Source organism: Anser cygnoides, chromosome 11, assembly GCF_040182565.1.
Source record: "Anser cygnoides isolate HZ-2024a breed goose chromosome 11, Taihu_goose_T2T_genome, whole genome shotgun sequence".
Classification (NCBI taxonomy): domain Eukaryota; kingdom Metazoa; phylum Chordata; class Aves; order Anseriformes; family Anatidae; genus Anser; species Anser cygnoides.
The window spans coordinates 13,845,611-13,870,886 of NC_089883.1; the positions used below are offsets into that span (position 1 = coordinate 13,845,611).

The window sequence follows — 25,276 nt, forward strand, 5'->3', positions numbered from 1 at the left end:
CTCTGGTTTTAAATCAACCTGGCTAGGACCCAAGTCGAGATGGTTCCGATTCAGGAATACAGGATTATTCTGATACAGCTATGCTATTTATAGAGCCTTTCTGATTGGAAAGGCATTAATATGATCAACTGAAGAGTCTAGAAGCACAACTTAAATATATATATGTACATAAAAACTGAAGCAATGGTTAAGAACTGGAGAAAAGGAAAAGCACAGAAAAAAAGCTTTTTAATGTGCAGGACTGTGAATCAGAATGATGGAGGAAACAGGAGCTGTATTGTGTGTGTTTTTAGTTGTGTGTCACTGATTTTTCATTTAACTGTTGTTTTTTAACAGTACTGCTTTCTTTTTTAGTTTGAACTGGTTCTTTAAAAATTGTGTGGGATAGATATGACCTTGAAAAATAATGGGATTTAAAATTGTTTTGACTCTAGTGCAGCCATACTCTACCCCATAAAGGTTCCTTTTTGTCAGCACCTTCTCAAGTGGTACGAGTTTCCACTGCTTCAGCACCACAGGGTATATCTGCTACATGCAGTACCGCAGGTAAGCTAGAGAGCTGTATTGATGTCCAAGACCCCAGAGCCCCATGCGCCGGTATTGTGTGTCAGTAGGACAAAGGGATGGCGCCAACCGTCCTGCTGTATGCGCCAGTAACTAGAATTAATTACAAACCAATCGAATCCGTTGCAGCCAATTGGTAAACTAATTGGTAATTTTAGCTGTACATCTATATGTAGTTATCTGGATGCCTGTAACGGCGCTTTCAGAGCCACTTTTGTTCTGCTTCATCCTGCCTGACAAAATGGCCCTCATAGCTGTAGGGAGAAAGATGTGCATCAGTGAATATGGGGCCGCTCCAGCTGCTTGTCTTGTTTGTATTCCCTTGTTCGTAAAACATGACTCGGATTACAGCTGCATGGTTTAGCTCTGATCATTTCTGATAATGTGCAGCTAAACATTCCTTAAAATAGGGTAAGCCATTTATTGTAGTTTTTTCATGTGCCAACTCACTTCAGAAATATAACTCATATTCAGATTGATTCATGTTTTTGTGAGGAATATCTCATTGGCATACTTGAAAAATAAATGATTCAGAATTAAATTTTACTTTCTATGCCCTTATTGTTAATAACAGTCAGCACAACTTAGTGTAGGCTAACTGAAATGTATTTGAATTGAATTAGAAAGCTGAAATTTTATTAGCGAAACTGGAGAAAAAAAGAGCTGGCTAAAATACTTGACTTGTTCATTTTTTGGAGCAGACTTTAACATGCAAATTATTTTAGTGTTGTAAACTAACTGCCTTGTAGGAAAGATTTTTGCTTGCTTTTTTGTGGAGTATTTCAAAACAAAGAGCAACTTTTAGATCAGCAGTGGTACTGTGTTTGACTTTCTTCTGACTTCTCCTATATAACAAACAGCATATGTTCTAGGCCTGTCATACATCCTAGTTAAAAGGATACTTCTGTGCAAGCTAAAGCTGACTTTTAAACTTGCGTGTGTTAAACAAAATGAATAATCATCCTTACATTTTATACGGAAAAGTGTTTTGCATGTATTAGAGGTCCTTTTTCTATTACAAGTAGAAGTGAATAGGAAGTGATGCTACAAAAATAGGCATTAGTTGGCTTTACTGTAGTAGAATGTTTCTACTGTTTTCAATGCTTTAAGATTTTTAGTTATACACTTAACAACTAAATGGTTTTTATATGTTAGAGACCAACACATAATTTGCAATCTTCTAACTTCAAGATGTTGCAATGTTCTGAACGGAACTGCAGCACGCCTACATCATGTCTGACAGGGTATGATTAAACCTGCCCAAGAGCTGTGAGATGGAGTAGGTTGCTCTTAAGATCTCTTCCAGTTGTATTATTTTATAGTATATAAATCTTTCAAGCCATGAAATATGTTCACGAATGCAGTTTTCTGTGATTAACTCGTGTAAAAATGGGTAAATTCTTCAGCAAGTCCATTATACTGAAAAGTAAGTTTTAGAATGGTAGAAAACTAACTGGTTTGTAATGGTCAAGAAGTATAGTCTGGGTATTGTAGTTGTAGGGTCTGGGCTTGTAATCATTCTGTAGTGGAGGATTTGCAATTAGAGACTTTTGTTCACTTATTAAGGTGTACTAATCGGAGGGGAAAATGTAAGCTTGGCATTTTGCAGGTCTTGTCTATTTCTCAGTAATTTTGTCAGAGGCAGTCATTTTATAAACCAGATCTAATGCAACAATACTTTTTGTTCTGTCTCTCAAAATAGTGCCATGAGATTCTCCTAAAAGTTTCTTTGTTAGTATGATAGTGCTGATAATCTAGTGTGGCAGTAGGATGTCTGTCACTAACCCAGATGAGCATAGGTGCATCCATCTGTGCACCCTTTGAAAGATCTGCACTCTTGAAAGACCGTAGGAACAAGGTACTGTTGGCTGTACTTCAGAGCTCAAGAACCAGTTTTTTCTCATGCAAGGATTTCTGGATTCTTCAGAAGGAATTCCCTCCATCTGATACAGTTGCCATTGTGTAACTTGGTGTTCACTCTGCAAACGGGGGAATCACCAGCAGTGTGTTTTTATTCTCCCACAGGTCTATAAGGATGTATACAATTTTTTTTGCATATTGGATGAAGTATGTCTAGCGTATTTTAAAAGATAATGACTTGGACAGAAAACAAACAAACCCTCAAACAGTGGTATCTATGTATATTAGGAATTGTTTTCTTGCCAAATTTTTCTATTTTGTCCTCAGATGTCAGTGCTTGGAGAGATCTTGGAAAACCTCAATGTTTTTGATAGAATAAATGTTTTAATGTTTGTTGACATAAAAATCTTAACTGTTTGGGCTTTTTTCCCCCCTTGTTTTTATTGTTGATAGGAAGGATGCAGGCCAGTAAATCTCCTACTTTCTACTCACTTCTCTTTTTGGGGTCATGGGAACTGTTCTTGAAATACAAAGGTTTATGTAATGGTTGCTTTTCAGGAAGTCCTGATGATGCTTGATAACTATGTAAGGGACTTCAAAGCGCTGATCGATTGGATACAGCTACAGGAGAAGCTAGAAAAGGCTGATGCTCAAAGCAGGTAATGAGACTTTTATTTTTTTTCTTTTATCTATATCCAAAATGCAGACTCATGATAAAAGTCATTCTGCAGCAGCCATTTAGCAAATAGAACCACTTTTAATAGCTGTTGCAGGGAACCCAGAAGAATTTTTTTCTTTTGGAGGTAATTGATGTGAGGATTCTTTACTCCCTTGTAGAGTTATCAAGGAATAGTGTTGCTGGAAATGGAAGAGAGTTTGGAAGGATGGTATTAGAAAGGTAAAGCTGTTTACATCATCCCGATTTGTGCCTTAAAAAAAGCACAGTTAAAGTCACTTATGTGATTTTTTTTTTTTTTGAGCCCTTCTTCCCTAACAGTGGGTTCTACAAATTTGATTTTGCTCTTAATTGCCGGTTGTAATTTCCATGTAATCAGATTAGCTTCAAGAGCAAGAATTAAAAGTAAGAAAAAAAAAAAGTAGATGCATAATAAAACTGCAGTTCTGGTTTCCATCTCATGCTCTGTCTCTTTGGATGAGAATACTTTATGTTAGTAGCAGTTAAATTAATTCAACCTGTTCAATTATCTTTGCTAGTAGACATTTATCAGTAAATGTTATTGCAGATTGTTTGTTACATCAGTGGTGTAATAGAATGAGTTGATGGTGATATATTGGGTTAGTTCTAATTTTTTATTTTTTTTCCCCTATACTGGGAGATACTTGTTACATATATTAACCAAAGCAGCATTTAAACACTATCAAATGCTCTGTTATATGGGATAAGACAGTGTAGGTTCCTTCCTTGATTTGTCAGGGCCTTTTATGTGCATTGTTACAGTCACTAGAACTAGAGGGTATTTCCAGTCTTACCCTTAGTCATTTTCCTTTACTGGTTGGTTTGATGTGTGATGGTCCCATACTGATACTTAAAATAAGCGTTGTAGTTCAAAAGTGAATGATTTTTGATCTCAGTCTGGCTAGTACGGTTTGGATTTGGTGTGGAAACAATAGCTAAGATGCCTGATTCTGTTCAGCAGTATTCCATAATACTTTAGAGCATTTATAGATCATTCTGAGGTGATAGAGGAATACTTATTGAGAATTTTATTTTTAACCATTTCTTTCCTGAATTTGCAGACCTACTTCACTAGCCTGGGAAGTAAAGAAGATGTCTCCTGGACGCCATGTGATACCAAGTCCCTCAACAGATAGAATTAATGTGACGTCAAATGCTCGAAGAAGTTTAAATTTTGGGTATGAAAACAGATATGTCTATTAAAGCTAAAGTAAGGATTTATTTGAAGCTGAGTTAATGAATGTGGTATTTTTCTGTAGTAATCAATGTAGTAATGTAATTAGTAATCATGTAGTAATGCTTTGCTTTTTATTAAATCACACCTACAAATATTTGCATTAGTGGAAGAAGAGCATATGCTCTGTAAAGAAAAAAAATCCTATCAAGGACTTAATTTTTTACTTATTTTATTACATATTTAACTACTGCATTTTATGTTCAGGTCTTTGGAATGACCAGTTGGTGTATTTCATGTTACCTATTTAATAATCTTTTTCTTCTACAAAACTAAGGTTAAAATGTGTGTAATTGGCATTCTAAATGTAATGTGTGTAATTGGCATTCTAAAATTACCTGTATGAACAATGCAAATGGCCAGCTGAATATGCACAAGTATTGATCAGGAAGAATGAATGTAAAGTGAGTTTATTATGACTCTGATGAACAGCAAAATTGATATAAGTTTAAATATAGAGCATGTTGTATACTAGAATAACGCATCTTTCACTTAGGTATAATGAAAATGACTGTGGAAGGGGCTCAACAAAAATATGTATAAGCACCATTTTAGAGCAGCACCGTCTGGTGCTGTTTCAGTTCTGGAGAGCACATGTCCAATCTAAATGATTCTCAGGGTGCATTATTAGTTCATTCAGGATTATTGAGTTCTAGATCATGTACCATAAGTAGTGACAGTGGCCTCGAGAGATCCAAGGGATGTTACCATTTTCAAGTTTATAAAAATAATTTGGGTTGTGTTCATTTGAATAAAGTATCACGGTTTTGCTTTAAGTGATGGGCAAAAGAAAAAATAAAGTGAAAAACAATTACAGTTCTGTCCATCCAGATATTCAAAGTTTAGCAGAGTCATTTAGGTCTTTCTGGAAGTTAATAGGATGGCTCTCCAGACTTACAGTTTATTTCTGTGGAGGAGGTAAGAGAAAATAGATGTATTAATTTATTTACTTAACTGTCTAGTGAAACAGAGTACATTATGGATTTATCTAATCTACATTTATAATTAAACCTGCACTTCAGTGGACTTCCTGCACATGTAGTTTGACTACTCATATTTGTAATGGTTGCAGCCCATTCTGTACAGTTCACTGGTGTGACTGGGCAGGAGCTGGGAAGACACAATAGAAGAGCTGTTATACTTGGCTGTAACTAGTCACCAGACATTTACTGTTATGACGTTACAGTTTGGTATCAGAGGATGTTTCTTATGGGAACTGTTTCTACATCACTGTGGTGTTGTATGTTTCTTTCGCTTCTTGACGTTTATAAATTTTAATCTGGGAAGTTAGCTTCCTGTTAATTTGGTTTCATTGACTTTTACATATAAGGAATCTCACATGGAGATTTTTCTCCAGCTGCAGCACTGCTTGGTATCTCCTTCTGATGTCAGTGTGACTGGAAATAAGTAAGAGGCTATCAAGGTAGTGCCTGATACCTCTGCCTGCTGATTTGTTGCTGTGTCCTTGTTTCTGTGGTAATGTGTACCTTTAAAATGAGTTGAATTTTGTACAGATTTTTCTGATAAGACATCTACTGAGGTTTTTAATGTTCAAGGAACACAGATTTTGAAAACAAGGGAAAGAGAAAATATGTTCCAGCTTTTGGAAATAGATTTCAATCTAAGTCAATAAAGACCAAGATTAAATAAGGAATGTCATGATAAAAAGTTTTGTAATGAACCATTATGCTCTTTGATTAGTCACTAATAAGAACTACGACTTTGATTTAGGAACCCATCAGTGACGATTTCTGCAACACGCCTGGCTCCTTCTGGTGTAAGTTGGGCTGATAAGGTAAAAGCCAACCATGGAACTAAAGCTGCTAATCCTGAGCTAGCAACACCACCAACCTGCCTGCCAACTCCAGCACAGAAGTCATCACGAAAAAATGGCAAGTCTTTTTTAAATGGCTTATTTTCACAAAGCACATGCTATAAAGTTAGTTCAGAGTGTTACCTATTTTCAAATCAAAATGAAGTCCAATTCTGCATATCACAATGTTAAAATTGGAATCGAGTATGGAGAGAAAAGATTCCTGCAGGTATGTATGATCATTGTCAGAGCTAAGTTTGAGAGAAAGTTGTATTTTTGATTGTAGGTAGCATGCAAGTGTATTTCCAGCAACTATAAATTGATCTGTTAAAACATTAGTGCGTAACACCCCAAGAAAAATCTTTGGTCACAAGCTGGTAATCTAACTGAGAGTGAGTCGGAGGTACAAAATTTCTTGGCATGAAACCTCTGTGTATGTTTTCTATACTTCATCACTGACCTCAGGACCATAGTAGAAAACAAAGAGCTGTGACTTCCAGGCCAAAAAAGAAAGTACTTTCAAATCATCTCTAAAGAACAATACATGTCCAGGATTCTGTAAAAGAGCTCAAGGTAGTTTTATGTGATCAGCTAGACAACTTGATTAGGACTGCACTCAGGTGACGGTGACTGGCTTTTCTTTCTTCGAATACAAGATGACAACTTTTGCACGCACTGGAGCTCTGAGATTATCTTGAGAGCTGCATTTTTTCCATTTTTTTTCCATGTGTGGACCTGTTGACTTTCTACAAAAACAGCAGACAAGGTGTAGAAATCAATATTCAGATGAAATTATGAACAATCTTTTAAATTTTATTTTTGAAGAGAAAAATTACTGGAAGAGAATATATGTATTAGCATAGTGGTACCTTCAATCCAGTGGTAGTAGAAATCCTGTATGGTGCTTCAGAGATGTGATATATGAAGGAGCTAAAATCTTGTTGAAGTGTCTTGCAAGTTAATGTAATTGAATCAGTAGCATGCTGATTTTTATGCTTAGAAAGAACAATCAAAACCATGCTCCAGAAGTGGTTGTTTGGATGGGGTTTGATCAGTGCTGTTTGTGTAACAGAACATCTTGCTCTATGAAGTTGCAGTGAGCTGGTTTGAGTGTAGTAGAAGTCTGCTGAATTTTCAGCATTGTAACTGAAAGTTGAATTCCACTTTTAACTTCTGCGTGTTACTGAAACTATTCATAAATCTTTTTCCATTGACTATCTCTCATACTAAAGTGGCAGACTCCAGGCTGTTAAAATATCTTCATTAGGCATTCTTCTGAGTATGGACAATTTCATTAACTATGCAGGGAATAAAAATAGTCTGCACTTCCACATGGATAACGTCTTCTTAAGAGGCTAAAAGGAAAACAAAAGACCTTATTCTTATGTTAGCTTTGGAAACTTAAAGGGCTGAAGAATCCCTGTTGTTCTGTGTGTTGTTAATGGCTGTTACTTGCAGCTGATGAGCTCCAAATAGAGCAAAACCATTTAGGTCCTGTAGTACTGGCCCATAAGCTTTCAGTAATTTTTAATTCAAATGTACTATAACATTCAGACTTGAAACATTTCATATATAGAAGTCATTCCTTGTAGAGACTTTGTTTATTAAGAATCTCTTATCTCTAACCCTGGAGAACTTCAATGATTTTCTTATGGCTGAATTGCAATTTTTTAATAAAAGAAACCAGATGCTTTTTGGAGCATATTTTCCTTCATATGGAGGGTAGAATCTCTTGAGTAAAATCAAATTGATCTTGCTGACTGGAGCATGCATTATTGAAGTAGATATGAGGCTTGTGTATCATCTGCTCTGCCTGTCCACCAGCTAATGCACTCTGCACAGCTGCTAGGTACGTTCAGGCCTTGTGGGAGACTTCCTCCTGCTATCCTATAATGCACTCTTGGCTACTCTAAAGCCCAGTTGGGGTTTCCAGTGGCAAGATCTGCCTAAAACACTTTCTCCAGTGGCTTCAAACAGTGTTACCATTAAGCCTCACAATGTTTTTGTGAAATGGACAAGCACTATGATACTGTATCTTTTTCAAGGTTGAGGGGATTTCCAAATTTAACTGGAGAGAGAAAATGCATGATTTTTCCAGGTATTTCTTTAAATGATTTTTTTTTTCTGGATGCACATTTAAATGAAGTTATATCATCTTACCTGGTTTCCCTCATTAAACACATTGCTACCTTCGATATTTTCATAATTTAAAAAAAAAAAATCTGTATTTCAGTCTTAATTTTTTTTCTACAAAATGAAACATAGTTTACCCTTAGTGTCTGACCGGTGTCCTTCTCATACAAATTTATGATGAGAAAAGGTTGGTCTGGTCACAGTAGTAGACAGAGGCAATAGCATAGCAGGGAAATAATTCCCAGGTGTCAGTGGTAAGAGGCAAAATGGGTGATACTGGTTTAGAATGTGTGTTAAGACTGGAAATCAGTGCTTACTGTTAAAACAGTTGTATGTTGTTAGTAAGTAATTCAGGAGAATGTGCAGTTAAGAAAATGTGAACTTTCCAGAAATATTGAATGTGGTTTTTCCGCATTTGCACTTGAAATTTAATTATATTAATAATTGTTTTTCCTGTATTAGTTGCTAATGTCCATAGTTGTTAATTGATTTTCTTTGTCGTGTAGCAAGGACTTCAGATTTGCAGGACATTTGGTCCTCTAAAGTAACTGTCCTAGTTTGGGCTTATGGAAGAACTCATAATTTCCATGCGTTGAGAACAAATTGTGGAAATGGCATCACAAACAGCAAAGGGCATTTTATTCCTGACTGGGTTGTCAAATTCTTAGCCCCAATTTCTTTTGAAAATTTACAGTCATTCTCTTTTTAAAATAATTCTCTTGTATTTATAAGCAATCATTAAAAGTAGTCTGGCAATGTACATCTTTAAAAAGTCTTGCATGTTGACTCACCACTTCTCGTTATGGTTTGTAAATTTACTACTGCACAGACCGCTACATTTCATTTTATTTTTATTTTTTTCGCAGCTTTCCTGTGTTCTGTCTTCTGTTTCATCTGAGTATACACTTCTGGATTTGCTTCCAGTTTCTCAAATAATCAGTTTTCCAAAGTGCCTCTCAGATGCAGTAATGTTACCTTAGAGTTTAAAAAAAAAAAGTGCTAAGGTTTAATAATGAATGGGGAAGGTCAAATACACTACGGTAGTATATTACTTGCAAGTAAATTTTTAAGAAGGGGTACACATCTCCTGAGGTAGGACTCCTAAGAGCTTTGCAATTACTTGGCCAGATTTATTTTAGTGATGTTGGTGATGAGGCTGCTTGGCCAGTGCTTCCAGGTGGAGTAACTTGGAAAGAACAAGGCCCTGGTGGCTGTAAGGGCCTCAAGATAACAGATGGATTGTCACTTCCTTGTAACACAAGAGCAAGCAGGGACAGGGAAGCTCAAGAGAAACTAGAGAATGATCAAGGTAGTCAAATAAATTATTCATTAACAAAACTCGGCAAGTAATCAAACCCAGCATGTGATACTTAGCATGCGGAGATGGCTACTGGGCTATATGAAAAGAGTTCCAGCTGTATGCAAAAAAAGGGAAGGCAGGATGATGCCCTAATGAGTGTTACCCTTGCTTCAGATCAGGAGCTATGTGATCTACTGTCAATAAATATATTGGCTTTGTAAATTTTTCGTTAAGAATGTGCCTGGAAATAGCTAATCCTGGAGTTTTGTTTGCCATTTAGATTTTATTATTATGCTGAGCTCTTCTTTCTTATTTTCTTCCATAATTTCAGTACTTTATTAAATTATGAAGTTTTATTGGCCTCTCCCTTGACTAATAGACTAGTTCCAAACTGTAATATTTTGTTTTATAAACTTGTGATACATTGCTATTCTTAACTGTTTTAAAATAAGAAGATTGATAGTCCTTTCCATAAAGATGGAGATAGACGTTCTGAAAATTAGGATTCTTTACAGAACACCTGTCCTCATGATTTATTGTGCCATACTGTTTTTTCAGGTGCTAAACTTTGAGATACTCTGTGTTTATATGCTTTGTGAAAGTGGGTATTGTAAAAAGGATCATATCTATTGAAACTAAAACTGATTTAAATGAGTTGAATTTAGGCTTCTTTTTGTGGCGTTGCTCACCTGAGCTTTTCTTCTACAAATAGACACTTGTGAACTTAGCTTTTCTACTCCTGAGCTATCATCAAGTCTCAAAAGAATCCCAGTCATTTCAAGATGTGTGAGAAATTGCATGGTGGTATTAATTGGAGGCCACAAAAATGTTACCTACAGAGAAGAGGTTCACCTTGAGTTGCTAGAAATGCTCGTATTACACGTAAGACCTGATAATTCAGGCAGACAAATGTAATTTTGAAGGCATTTCAGGTGTACATCAAGATTAGAGATTAAAAAGGTTGGTCAGAAAGTTGTACTTAACCAGCTTAGAGTAAATGATGACTTAACCAGTCATTAAAGTAAATGGAAGAAAACTACTCTTCTAATTTCAGTTTGTAATCCTGCTGGATTTCTGGGAGAAGAAATTTTCTCAAAGCTGACACCGATTAATGTATTTTAAATATAAGAATGAAACAACTGAAAAAAAGTAAAAAAACAACAACAAAACAAACAAACCCCAAACCATTTCTGGAACAATAGTAAACCACTTTTTGGACAGCACTTTCTTCATTGAAACCTGCAACTATGTCTGTACTTGCAGAGATGTGTGCCTTCACAAAAGGCCTCTAATGTTACTGTTGCTGCATATGCCATCTGGTGAATTAGCAGTGTAGATGTAAAATGCTTAAGTACGTGTCATTTTTCACCTGGCTATGTGTGTAAGTAACTTAGCAGTAAGAGAATTGGTGCCATCCACTAAGAGAGTTGTTCAGTCTTTGTGAAACCAATAGCACTTGAAAATAAAAAGCTTTGCTCAAAATGTTCCATTGATTTTTGGTGTTTATTTTTAAAGAGAACATTTTTATCATACAACTTGTGTAATACTGTAATAAAATAGTTGTTTATAATTGGGTGTTGTTGTTTTTTGTAGATCGAAAGGATGCAGAGGGCTGGGAAACAGTTCAGCGTGGAAGGCCTGTTCGATCTCGATCCACGGCTTTGGGAACAAAACCTGTAGTTGCAGAATCGGTGAAGTCCAGAGGTGACAGTGACAAAGAAAATGTCATTTTGCTACCGTCAGAGAGTAAGCATAGGAGTTCACTCACTGACGATGGTGGATCCAAAAGCACAGAGCTTGCACAGAAAGATCCTTTACATCAGTCTGAACATCCTGTTACTGAGAGGACTCAGGTCAGTAAAATTTTGAACCATTTTCTTGCCTTAAGAAGTCTTGCAGCTTTTTCTTTACAGAATTTTCTGAAAGTAGTATTGTCAAGAGCTTGTATTCACTGAACAGATTAGAAGAGGGTTGAAAATGGTGACTTATTTCAGTTAGATTTGTGGGAACACATTAATATGTTGGCACAAATAGGTAAGTTAAAAATCATAAGGTGAACCATATGATTTACAGTGCTTTGGACAGGCTTCCCATTGTTTTCCAAGAACTCATTGTTAGGCACATTTCATGCAAAGAACAATTCAGATAAAGATCCAACTTCTGCAAAGTTATGACTCACTAGAAATCTTTGGAAGTGGAGTTGTTTATATCACTCACTGTAAGGATGCCAGGTATTTTATTAAAATCCTTTTCACTTTGGTGACTTTTCAAAAATCAGTATTACCTTATGTTAATTTTGCAAATGTCTCTTACTAGTTCGCAGCACACACAGTGGAAGATAAGGGGAGCACTGGCACACTCTTGCAAGAAGATTCCTTACAAATGGTTTCTGAGGTGCCTCCAGTTCTCACAAATGCTGACAGTACTTCAGCGACTCCCCAGATGAATGAAGCTTCCTCTGTGATCTCTGATGGTGTAGACCAACTTCAGACAGAAAAAGCTAGAACTGAAACTGAAATGGATCCCTCAGATATTTCAAATGTGAGTGCTGCCAGATGGGTAAGAAATCTTACAAGATTTCTGAGTAAATACTAACTGTAAGCCTTGATTTTCTCATTCTGTGTTGCACAGTGTTTAGTGTTAGCCTGCTGTAGAAATTGAAGAAAAGTCTATAGAGGACTTAATGTAGAAAAAAATGTGTTGCACACATCCTTATCGTAATAGGTTGAATTTCAGTAAAGTTTCTGAATTCAAACTAGAAATATATAAATGCATTATTTGGAATAAAGAGTATTAGTGTGCTCTGACTGTTTTTTTTTCTTACATATGATTGCCATAGTTTCTCATTTCCTTCCATTATCAGTCATTTAAAAGTAAGTTTCTTATTAAATTCTTAGTCCAGTTTTGCTAATTATCCAAACTGGAAAGACATAGGATGTCATAATTCTGTTAGAAACAAACGTAGACCTCCTTACCTTTTAAGGCTAACTAAACTGTTCTCTTGGGTCTTCCCATACAACTAGCAATGATGACAAATGCTGTTCTGAAATAACAAATGTCAAGTCAGTATTCTCTTTTAATGTGGATTCCTATAAAGAATGTCTTTTCCTGTCTGTTGGATTCTGTGGGTTTCGATGTGTCTGCTTTACAGGGTTTCTCTGAGCAGAGAGTTGCAGCAATGCCACATAAAATAAAAATTGTTTTTTTTTCATCTGTAGAAACTAGATTAGTATTGTGATTTACAGAAATTTTCCTGTGAATCACCTTCCCTTTACCTAGCAATAGTCTAGTTTGTAAATGATGTTAATTTCCAAGTCGGGTATCTGGTTGTTTTTAGAAAGATCTGATTTCTAGCATCTCATCTACTAACGTTGTTTCAGATTCTCAATTATTAACAGTTCAGGATGCTAACAGTTTGGGATCCGTGTCTCTTGGAAGCATTTCACTAATCCTGATGAAGTTGTATTAAATTCAGATTTGTGCATTTTGGCACATTGCTTGGTATCTAGAGTGTAAGTGAATTAGTTATTACTGGACATTTGAGAAGATGACGATAATCAGCATATTCAGGCTAACATTCCTGACCAACTATGTTGCCATTCACGTTGAAAAACAAGTGTAGCCTGAGATTTAGCAGTACTAAGCACAGTAAAGTTTCCAGATACAGGTTATCTGCAGGTCCATTTTTGCCTTCTAAATAATACTTCAGAGCATGATTTCTTTTCTGAAGATAGAACAGCACATGCTGTCAGTGTTTCAGAGTATGCGTTGCTTAGTTCCTAAGGCTAGGTATTTAAAAGATAGTAATTAGAGACGAACTGTCATGGTTGCTTTTAATGACAACATTTGTATAAAATATTAGGAATTGTGTGAATGATTATTGATTTACATAGCCCTTAAATTAGTTGATAATTGCTAACAGTTTTAGTGTTTTTTATATTTCATTCACATGCAACGTTGACAAAATATAGCAGGAAGGATCTACAGGTAATCGGAAGTTGAACAAAATGTCATACAATGCATATTAACTGTATGGAAACAACTTTTTTTGTGCCTGGATCTGATTTGTGGGTGTTTCTTGGTTTCATGTTTCCTACACAGTCTATGGCAGAAGTCCTTGCTAAGAAAGAAGAGTTGGCAGATCGCCTGGAAAAGGCAAATGAAGAAGCTATTGCTAGTGCTATTGCAGAAGAAGAGCAATTAACTAGAGAGATTGAAGCAGAGGAAAACAATGACATTAATATTGAGACTGACAATGATAGTGATTTCTCTGTGAGTGTTTGATTTATTTTAAAGTACCCAACTTTAAGCTGTCTTGGATATCAGCAGAGTATTCATGTAGAATTTGTTAATCATTTCTTTGTTCGTTAATGCAACCTGTATTACATGCAAATGAAGTACATAGTGTCAGGTAGTAGTTACACTGTTCTGTCTTAAGGAGTATTTAGTCTTAGTAAACTCAACAGCACAGTGCTACTGAGCGATACAGAGCCTCTGACGTTACTGTCATTGTTGTGCTGCTTGCTTTTGTGTAGGAACCTGGGAGAGCTGGGCTGTGTTACTTTCACTGCTGCCATACAGGAGCTACTCCTGATGAAGTGGTAGTGTCTACTACCTGCTATCACAATCAGCAGGAACAGCATCTTTGAGATGGCTAATTGAATTTGGAAACATTGTTGGATATCATTGAGCTGGCACTGTTTAATGTATGTGTCCACCTGCGTGTTAAGTTTTATGTTTTTACTGTGCATATCACATTAACTTTCAGGCTAGTATGGGCAATGGAAGCATATCTTTTTGCGGTATGTCTATGGACTGGAATGATGTCTTGGCAGATTATGAAGGTACATTTTCATATATTACTGTGTTTAACTTGAAATGTCAGCAAAATCTAGAAAAATGTCCGTTTTACTTATGCCTATGTAATTTGGAAGATGCCCCTAACATCTAAATATTATTCCAAGTTGTGTCATTTTTGATGTTATTTCCTTAGGAAAGATGGATTTGTGTGTTCAAGCTATCTTTCAGCTTTGTGTGTCATTCTTTAGCTCTCTACTACTGTGTTTCTATTAGAATTTTAAAACTTGTTATCCAGTTTTATCTTAATGTTTGATTAAAAGTCTAGTAAAATAATTAAGCATTGAAAATGCACAGGGATTAGAGATTCTTCAATCTGTTTGCACCTTAACTAGGCTGAAGAGAACCCATTTGAGAGGGAACTTGAGGAGGACCAAAGCCTTATTAATTGTACTTCTCCCAGAACAGTGTGTTTAAATTATAAAAGTCTGTTTTATAATGTACAGCCCGGGAGTCATGGCGCCAGAGTAATTCTTGGGGAGACAGAGTGGAAGAAGAGCCTGCACGTCCACCTGGCCATGGAATACACATGCATGAGAAACTGTCATCACCATCACGCAAAAGGTCTTAGAATTGTTACCTGTCTTGACTGAGCAGTGAAAACAACCAAACTCATGGCTGTATGAAACTGCTCATGAATCTACTTTAAGTCTGTGGGTGGAAAGTGTTAAATAAATCAATGTATTATTTTCATAATGAACTAGGTTCGTGCTAGTTGACCATGAAATAAATATTTGAAGACTAGAAGAACAATATTTACATTTAATTGCAGTCCAGTGGCCTGTTTATGTTCTCTTACTGAAAATGTCATAGAAATGTTTGCAATGTTGTCAGCTGATGTTGTCTCACTGGTTTTTGCTCTGCTTTGTTTTTAATTAAAAGAACAATAGCAGAATCCAAAAAGAAACATGAAGAGAAACAGATGAAAGCTCAACAGCTGAGAGAAAAGTTACGTGAAGAAAAGACACTGAAGCTTCAAAAATTAATGGAAAGGGTAAGCTTTCTGTAATCCAAAGTAGGCAGTTTGCTGCCTTTCAGAAAACATTTTTTCCCACATGGTCTAGAAATGTTAGGTGTTAAAACTTGGAGTAAAATGAAATTTTCCTGTGAGTCTGAGTTCACGTGGCTTTCTCAGATGACTCGTGTGTCACAGGGAGGACATGGATTTATTCTAAACTAAGATAATGATATTGTTAACATCAAAACAAGAAGACCTCATTCTAGATTAATTCTCCTGTTGTGATGTGGGCTATATACATGTTTCAGAAGATGCAGATGATTTGCCGAAGGTTACAGTAAAAAAGAAGGAAAATAGAGCAAAGAAATGGAGAAAAGTGTTCAGAGTTCATTAATGAAAGGCACGATACTGTATTGGTTTATTTTCTTCCCTCTATCAGCGTGATTTTTTGTGATTGAGGGACTCAGTACTGGGGGCCTTCAAATACTTGTAAGGTGATTATCAAGGGAGTGGAGCTAGGCTTTTCACACTGGTGTATGGCAGTAGGTTGAGAGACAATGGGCATAAATTTTTTTGAAAGGAGAGGGTCTAGCCAGATACATGGAGAAAATTCCTCATGGTGAGGACAGTCAGGCATTGGAACAGGTTACTCAGGGGTTGTGCCTTCATACTTGAAGGTTTTCCTGAGCAACCAGGTCTGACCTCATAGTTGAACATGCTTAAAGCAGGAGATGGGATTAGATGACCTCCTGAGTTCCTTCTCAACCTTGATTATCCTATAAGCCTAACTTATGATTACTTACATACTTTACTTCTAGAGGATCAGAATTTATTGAAATGAATTTTGTAAAGCATATCTAACAGTGAAGCGGTTAGCAAATCTGTGTACTTTGGGTTAAACTTGGTGCAGGGTTTGTGTAGGGCATCAAAATGTTTTATTGCTGTAAATAAAGCTTCAAAAATAAGAAAATTCTGGGCCTATTTTCAGTTATTGTATTAGTAATGAATTCAGTAATTATATATAGGAGAAAGATGTACGTAAATGGAAAGAAGAATTATTAGATCAAAGACGCAGGATGATGGAGGAAAAACTACTCCATGCGGAGTTTAAACGTGAAGTGCAGCTACAAGCAATTGTGAAAAAAGCACAAGAGGAAGAAGCTAAGGTAAGGTATTTTGTTTTAAAGGGAAAATAATCAATGATTAAGTTTCTTTAAGTTCTGTACCGCAGAGTGCTCTAGAATATACTGTGAAGGATAATGGAAGTCAAGTATGGGCATGTGCCACGTGAAAAACAGATAAATGTCAATCTCTAAAAGGGAGGTTTTTTCCCTAAAATTAGCCTGTTATTAGACATCATGGTGGGCTGTACTGGCAGAAAAGATGGTTTGAAATAAAGAGCTGATAGCGTTGCTGCTGTTGTTCTTCACTGTGACTATGGAGGCATTTTTGGTGATAAATAGTGCTCCTGGAAGGGTAGCAGATGTCATGATAAATTCTCTGTATTCCAGCAGAATGCAAAGTTGGGAGAGCTCATTGTGTTTCTCCTGCTGTGGTTTGTACTACTAATTTTGTTAAACAGCTGGAAATAAATAGAAACCTACAGTTAACACAGGACAATTACTAGAAAACAAGTGTTTTGCTACTGCCCTTCTGACTTCAATACCTAGTTTTGTAAGACGAGCACTAGATGCTTTTTATTTTGTTGGTTACTTAAATCATATTCTTCTGATAAACACTAATACAAGAGTACGTATATCTTCTTAAGACTAAAATTACATAGCGAGCATGTGTCCCAGCTGTTCATCCTTATTATGTGATGAGCACAACAAAGCTAATTTTGCTTTCTCACTCTTCCTGTCTCTTTGAATAAAGTGGTTTCCAGATTACCTAATTCAGTCTAATATACCTTCGTTATGTCATTACAATGGTGTGACTTCTATAATCATATTAACCAAACCACACTTAGTGTAATTCCCCAGCTAAACAGATGTTTTAGGTATTGTCTATGTTCAGCTGTGTAAGGTCTGCCTTTTGAGATTCTTCTGTTATAGAAATAAAGGTTAATTGGGTCAGAAGCTTTAGAGAAATAGTAGCTGATGAGTAAAGCTGAAAGACCATGATAACTGTTCCTGCACATTTGCTTATCCAAATTCCTAGTGCTTAACTATTTACTGGGCTATGAAATTCATTCTGTAAATGAACTGTAGTCATTAAACAAAGCAGAACAAACCAACAACAACAAAACCTTCCAACTTCTGTGATGTATTATTGTTTGACAGTTATCCTTACTACTAATGTCTTTTGTGGATTCAAACAAATAGAGCAGCAAACTGATAAATGAGAGATAAGTTAAATAAAGTTTGCATTTTCCAGAGCCATATAAATTTCTAAAACATTTGTATTTTAAAGCCTAGAGTCGGCAAGAATTCTGTTCAGCTTTTATTGAGAAGTCAAAATATTTATTACCTTCCTGAACCTCAGTAGAAAAGCATATTCTTTGATATTTGTAGTATATTGATTAAAGTACTTTTAAGTAAGCATTTTTGTATGATTTTGTTTAAATTTTATTCTTGTGTATTGCAGTGTCCACCTGTGGTTGAATAAAATAGTGCCTATCTTTGTGAAATAGGCTGTATTAGTAAGAAATTTAATATTAAGACAATGACCTCGATAGCTTTCTTCTTCACAGTATGTGTATTCTCACATTTTGTATTGAGTTAGTACCCATACAGTTAGAGTTAAGTAGGAAGACCTTTTGTATTCTGTTACCTGTTACACATTTATACGGCTGGGTCTTAGCATTCCACATTCTATGAATTGGAGAGAATAGACTACTAAAGTCTCTTTGAGAATATTGGGAATATTTTCCCATCATTTACCCAGTGTTTCTTGATTTCTGGTATAATTCAACTTCTTTTTTTTTTTATATATATTCCATGGACTATCCATTTTATTAAAAAAAAATTAAAAGGGGGGAGCAAACAAAAGTAGGAAAAAGACAAAGCCTTATGTTCAGCTTGGTTGAGTATTGGTTTCCAGACAATTCTGGAGAAATAACCCACCAAATTAATTAACAAATGGATAATCAACAAATGGATGGAATCCATCAAGAATAAAACTTGAACTTCACAGATCTTTTCCTATACTTTTTGATTATTTGCAGGTAAATGAAATTGCATTTATAAACACCTTGGAAGCTCAGAACAAACGTCATGATGTGCTGAATAAATTAAAAGAATATGAACAACGTTTAAATGAATTGCAAGAAGAGCGTCAACGAAGGCAAGAGGAAAAGCAAGCACGTGATGAAGCTGTTCAGGTATATCTGTAATTGCAGGTTGACAAGGAAAATGCATTTGTTTCCAATTTTGGCAGTGCAGTCTTTGTTTCTTTGTCTTAAATCCCTTGCTCAACTCAAGAGAGTATACTTGAGTGTGTTTCTGCTTTACTATGTTTCAGCACCAGGAGGGATAAAAGTAAGTCTTAAGGATTTCCTTTAAAAAAGAGCCTGCATAGCTAAGGTCATATGCATGATTCATGCTTGTCTTAAACTTTTTTTAAAAAAAGTCACTCCGTTATAAGAAAATCATGTTATACTAACATGTAAAACTTTGAGAGGAAACAGAAAAATGTATCTTATATGCCTATGATATCATAATTTTCGTACACTTTACAAGATCAGTGAAAACTATAACAGAAATGTCTGTGTGTTCCTGAAATCCTTGATTCGTTGTTGTTGTTGTTTTGACTGTAAAAATTCCAATACTAAATTTTCCCAACCTCAAACATCCACTTTTTGGCACTATTCTCTACGTTAGAATCCAAAACATGTTTTCTTATGTGAACTCTTCTCCTGAGATCATCACAACTACAGTTGGCCTGAGAGTTGAGTTTACTTCAGGGCTTAGTATTTATCATTACCAGCTGATTCTATCTCCTTGTTGAAAAATGTGACCTGTTACTGACATGAGTTGTTCAGAAGCAATTTTTGAGACAGAAGGTACCCCAGAAGTACTGAATAACTTTTTTTTTCCCTGAGCTAGAATCTGTTATTAAAAGTTCCTGGATTTCCAAGGATTGATTGTTACTGATGAAACGTACCTTTCCAAATGGTTTACCAAAAACCCCCTTGCTCCAGGGACCCTGTTTTTTGTAGTTACTTATTCTAGAATGGAGCTTTTCTGGAGTTTATGGGGCTTGGGGTGTTTTTAATTCTTTCTTATCTCTGCCACAGTTCTGCTCCTTTCTTAGGTTACATAGGCATTAGGATATACTGTAGCTGAAATAGAACAAGCACTTCAGACAAGCTTCCAGTACTAAATCCTATTTATCACCAAACTTACCTGCCCATATCCTTTCTGCCATACCAAGGATTAAGCTAATGCTTCCTGCTATGCTTTTTCCATACACACGTTGTGGTAACAATTAAGCAAAGCCCTAAATGTAAAGGCATGCCGTATCTACCCCTGCTGTCCTCCTCACAGGAGAGCTTTTCCTGCACTGTTGTGAATCTGGACCCATTCCTGGTATAACAACTTATTTAGCAGTTAGTGTAAATATGAACAAATAATTCCACATAAGCGAACTAAAATGAATCATACGAGTTCTTGGGCCATAAGTATGAATTTAACTATAAAAAAAAAAAATCAAACCCCATCAGAATACAACGCTTGTAAACGTAACTACTTCAAATGTACTGTAACAGTGAGGGGCTTCACTATACATACAACTACATCATTTAGAATCACAAGGGTTCTAAAAATTGCCTCTAGTTTCAGTACCTATGGAGACTACCCTGCTTCTGCTGATTTGCCTGAACGGTGTCTTTGACAACCTCAGGTATTTCACAGATCCATTCAGTAAAACCTAGTTGCTTCTTTCTGGCACCAAATTCTGCAGGTTCACACCTTTAAACCCGTTCTTCCATTAGCCTTATTGTAATTTTTTAATGACAGGATCTGTTACAGTTGTTGGTTTTTTGTTGTTTTTTTTTTCCATCCACATTTTACATGCTTTTCTGTTTCTTGACACTAGTACCTAATTCAAAAAGTGCAAGCCGTTCTGGTCCATTTTTAAATGCAACCTTAAAGGTCATTGTAAGGAATGTCCAGCACAAATGGCATTTGTTTTTTATGATACGCTGGGTGTATCCTATAGAACAGTTTGTATTCTTGTCTGTTTTAATAGTGTGGTAGTAAAGCGTGCTGTATCTTGTCTTATTTGTTTTATTGAGATGGAAATTAATGTATTCATGCAATGCTGTTACTGAAACTTTACACTGGGAAAAGTATGGTTACTGTGAAAGCCACAGTTTTGATAATCAATTTTCAAGCTGTACTGCCTGTGAAGATCAATACTGTGCAGTTAGCATCATTCTCTAACATAAAATGCTTTGCATGACACAAAAAAGTTCAATTATTTTTGTAGTTCTTCATTTCTTGATGAAAATGAAATATAAGGTTAATGTTTTCTCCTTTTTATGTCTAAATTTTTGTAAAGCTAATATTTATAGAGTACAGGGCCCTCATCTAATCACATAAAAGCATTTATCATTCCAGCAAATTTTGCTTTGTATTAATGAAACCTCATACTGTTGCCTTAAAGGAAGATAGCTTTTTGCTGGAACAGCGATGAGTATTTACAGTGCTGCAGATGATGCAAGGAATATATATTTAAAATAGATTGATGTGTCTGTTTTTTATTTAATCTGTCATACAAAAGACTAATTTTACTGTAAGATGAGAATTCAAAGAACATGTAAAATATTCAGCTCTCTCCAGACTGTTCAGCTAAATCGTGTAGTCATATTTCCTTTCAGTAGAACTCAACCAACTCAATATGCCTACTCATAAATGTCTTAGAGTATGAGTTTTCAAATGTACTTTATTTTTACATTTGTTGCTGTTTCAAATATAGTCATTCTGTCAGGTTTACAATACCATGTATAATTTCAGAACTATACAGTCTGGAAAAAAGTAAAAATTGAGCACTGGGAGAAGTGCATATTCAATGATAGAACAAAAATATGCTGCATTTTATTTTATAACAACATTTGGATAATATTTAAATCGTTGTTTAAATACTCATGATTTAAGTATTAATATTGCGTGGGAGCATATTTTGTTTCTGTATCACCTATATCCTTGTAGATGTTCAAAATATTTTTCAGATATTTTCATTGATCAATTTGTTGGACTTCTAGTGGACAGTCATCTTCAGTCTGAGCAAAATATATGGCCCGTTAATATGTAGCTTAGTTCATGCAACTGTGCTTCCAGTGTATGTTCAAACTTGTGAATATACTTATATTTGCATATTAGTCCTTTGTCTAATAGAACTGCAGTTCTTACTCCATTGTGAAAATAAGATAGAATTCTATAAGCAAGTGTTAAAATAGACTTATTTTTATTTCTAAAAGATAAGTTAGAATTTATTTTTCTTCAACCAGGAGCGCAAAAGAGCCCTGGAAGCAGAACGGCAGGCCCGAGTTGAAGAGTTGCTGATGAAGAGGAAAGAACAAGAAGCACGGATTGAGCAGCAGAGGCAAGAGAAAGAAAAAGCACGGGAAGATGCAGCACGGGAAAGAGCAAGGTAACTTTGCCATAATTTTGTTGGGTCCCTGTCCTTCACTGCTACTCTTTCAGGCAGACTGCAGCTCCTCTATATTAACAACAGTACCTTCTTCAGTCTTCAGGTGTAGTATTTTAAAAAGTAACATTAATAGAAGTTCTTGATGAATGGTTAGAAAGAAGAAATCAAGTGAGTATTCACAAATTTTGTAATAGATTTTGATATTGCTTAGGTACGTGCAAAATATAACATGCTATGCTATATTTTATATTGTTGACATTACTTCATCTTAGTTTTATTGCTAACAAGACCTTTTAACAATTTACCTTTTTCATAGTTTAGTTTTCAAAGGAAGCAAGATTAATGTTCTCGTGTTCCCCATTTCCTCCATTCTCCAGTAACTTTTGGACTTACTGGCATCAATATGAGTTCACCTTTTCTGTAGATACCAGAGACCACATTTGTAAAGCATAAAGCCAGGAAATCAGGCTTCATTAATTCCGCTACCTACGAACTACTTGCTTTATGTTTGTGCCCATAATCAGAAGTTCACAAAGGGGTTTCCATATGGGCTCTTCTCTCTGTTTCAGTTGAGCTGAATGTGATGTGCACCGAGAATGAAGCATGTGGTTTGTTGGGTTTAGGGGGTGGCACTGGGCTGTGTGTGCTCTGTAGCACTTAGTTTTCAATTGCTTTGTGTTTGCTACTGCAGTATTGTGTTTGCAGTTGTTTTTCTTTGACAGATGCTGATTGTATAGTGTTTTTTTCTTTCCTTTATTTTTTTTTTTTTTAATTTTTGGGAAAGAATAGGAAAGGATGTGTGTATGGTGCCTTACAATCCAGTGATTCTGGTACCTCAGAGTGGCCTCAGAGTCTTACGTCTCCTTAATAACAGTTCTGAGATTTCTCTGATGTAGTACTGTTAGAGCAAGATTCGAAGTGTAGTGGGTCAGAAGTTGAGCGAGAAGATGATCTTGACAGGAAGCTGTCTGTACTGTCCCTTCTGTCTTTGTCTTCAACGTAGTTTGGTGAAACCTCAGCAAGTATTATTTGTTTGGTTTGTTTTTTGGTTGTTTTTCCTTCTGCTGGGATTTGACTCTTATCCTGAAGATTTGATACTTGCTTCAGTGAGTCATTTTTGAAATATCTGCTTAAAGTTTGTTCAGTATAAGCTTTATATATATGTGCATCTGGTGGTGATTAAAGCATGTGTATGAAAGGGTTAGTGTATTTAAAACTGACTTTAAAACCCCTCTGCTCTTATGGTACATTAACTTGATTCCAGTAAGGTTTTAGATGTAATTTCTGAGTGTTTTATATTCCAGAGAATTAAAATCCCTAATACTTTTTTTTTTTTTCCTTGTCGATAGAAATCATTAAAGTGTAAAATGTAAGCTAATCATGTAAGAAGTATGTGCTTCAGAAGGGCCTGGGCAGGAATAATATTGATGCTCTATAAATGGAAACTTGAGAATTTTTTTTCAAATATCATTGCATACTTTGGATTAATGTCATTAATTTCTCACAGTTTGTAGGATTAAACAATATTTTAAAACGTATACTGAAAGAAATAACTAAAATAGACTTTGGGTTTGGATTGTGTTAGTTATGATCTGTTTCAGCTCATGGTGCGAGTCAGGAGTTCTTTAAAGGCAAAATCAAAGACTGATTTAGTCTTTCTGTGTGTTCAGTAGTTCAGTTTTTCTGTGTGTTCCTTGGGAGATTAGACATAAAGTACACAATGCTTCTCATCTATCATCTCTTCTCCCCCTTACCCACCCCCAACAAATGTGGTATTTGGAAGAGTTCGCTTAGTGTTTATATATAGATAAACTTGTTTCCTTCCCTGTGGTCTTTCCTGTTGGCTTTTATATTTTGTGTTGGCACTTTGCTGGTGATGGGAAGGAGGATTCCTAGAAGTGAACAACTGATGTTTGAGGCGTGATTCAGTTTTTGGGAGGGGGATGTAGGGCAGACAGGTACAGTGAACAAAATCAGTTCCCGACTCTTCAGTTTTGTACAGAAGATAACAGTACGATATACGTGTAATTGTTTTGCTATCCTTAGGTATCTAGAACATTTGGAAATGCAATGTTTTAGAGCATCAATTTAGGCATCAATCTTATTGATACCTGATATCATTTGGTGTTGGTCAAAGTTTTCTCTATATGTTTATATATTCAAACATTCAGTGATCATCATTTTTATAAAATACACTGCCCTTACTGCTGCACGTTTTTCTTTGATTTGCCATTGTACTCTTCCCCTTTGGTTCACTGAAAACGGTCATTGGCTGCAGAATATTAATGGTGGCAGGGCACAACGTTCAAGATTATTTTGCCGTCTTACGTTAGCTACCATTGTTCTTGGTTGCTCTAAAGCATGTTCACAGGTACTGCTGCAAAGGTTCAAGTGCCTCCTTTTATTAAATTATCAAAAATAAAGCATCTGTATTCTGTGTTAACTAAAGTTCTTTCTGTTCTCTGTCTTTTCCACTGAGCCACCTTCAGGTTCATTTTTTGGGATATTTGTTCTCCATTTCAAACATTAGCTTGTCAATATTAATGCATGTTTTATATTATTAAATGTTCCCCCTATATTTGTTATCTTTTGGTTAGAGATCGAGAAGAGAGGTTGGCAGCTCTTACTGCAGCTCAACAAGAAGCCATGGAAGAACTGCAGAAGAAGATTCAGCTGAAGGTATAAAAACACATTACAGTTGAAAAACAAATCAATAATGTAGAATTTCTGCGAAATTTATGTATGTATGTTTTATTTAATACAGATGTTACAGTATGCTAAGGTGTGTCCCAAATTACGTAACTTTACAATAGATTTTTATTCATACTTTTGCTCAAAAACAGTACCTTGCGGTATAACATGCACTGTGTAATTTGGAAAGAACAGGACTGAGCTCTGTTGAACTACATTAATTTCAGAGCTTTGAAAGTGAGAACAAATAAACTTCGACTTCCCTTGGAAAGTACACGTAATTTTGAGTTAAATCGTGAGGGAAATCAGTAAGTAGGAACTCTCACACTGTTCAGTGAAGACTTGCCAGTCAGTCATACAAGGTCCTGTCTAATGGTACTGAAACTGATGCCATCAAGAGTGTGGCATCTTCCATGGAGGGCTCCAGTGATTTCATGAAAGAGACATAAGGCCTTGTAGGTCAGGCATTCAGCTGAATTGACTGCCCAGTGAGGAACAAAGGTATCATAAATTTTGAAATGATCCACTATTTTTCAAGAAAAGTAAACGCTTCTAAAATGATAAATCATATTTTT

At 35.8% G+C, this 25,276-nt stretch overlaps 1 protein-coding gene across 5 annotated transcripts in view; it reads left to right on the plus strand.

Moving 5' to 3' along the window:
• SCAPER (S-phase cyclin A associated protein in the ER) overlaps positions 1-25,276 on the plus strand; it is a 160,368-nt gene that overhangs the window by 26,580 nt on the left and 108,512 nt on the right. For 4 of the 5 annotated variants that reach the window (XM_067004071.1, XM_067004069.1, XM_048081257.2 and 1 more), the window contains 13 exons: positions 2,983-3,083; positions 4,183-4,299; positions 6,087-6,247; positions 11,195-11,454; positions 11,918-12,160; positions 13,703-13,873; positions 14,370-14,445; positions 14,905-15,022; positions 15,341-15,452; positions 16,442-16,582; positions 18,583-18,738; positions 21,868-22,010; positions 24,608-24,689. In XM_067004071.1, the coding sequence (XP_066860172.1) occupies positions 2,983-3,083; positions 4,183-4,299; positions 6,087-6,247; positions 11,195-11,454; positions 11,918-12,160; positions 13,703-13,873; positions 14,370-14,445; positions 14,905-15,022; positions 15,341-15,452; positions 16,442-16,582; positions 18,583-18,738; positions 21,868-22,010; positions 24,608-24,689 (1,881 nt within the window). The remainder of the gene's footprint in view (positions 1-2,982; positions 3,084-4,182; positions 4,300-6,086; positions 6,248-11,194; positions 11,455-11,917; positions 12,161-13,702; positions 13,874-14,369; positions 14,446-14,904; positions 15,023-15,340; positions 15,453-16,441; positions 16,583-18,582; positions 18,739-21,867; positions 22,011-24,607; positions 24,690-25,276) is intronic. The other variant, XM_067004070.1, reaches the window with a different exon arrangement.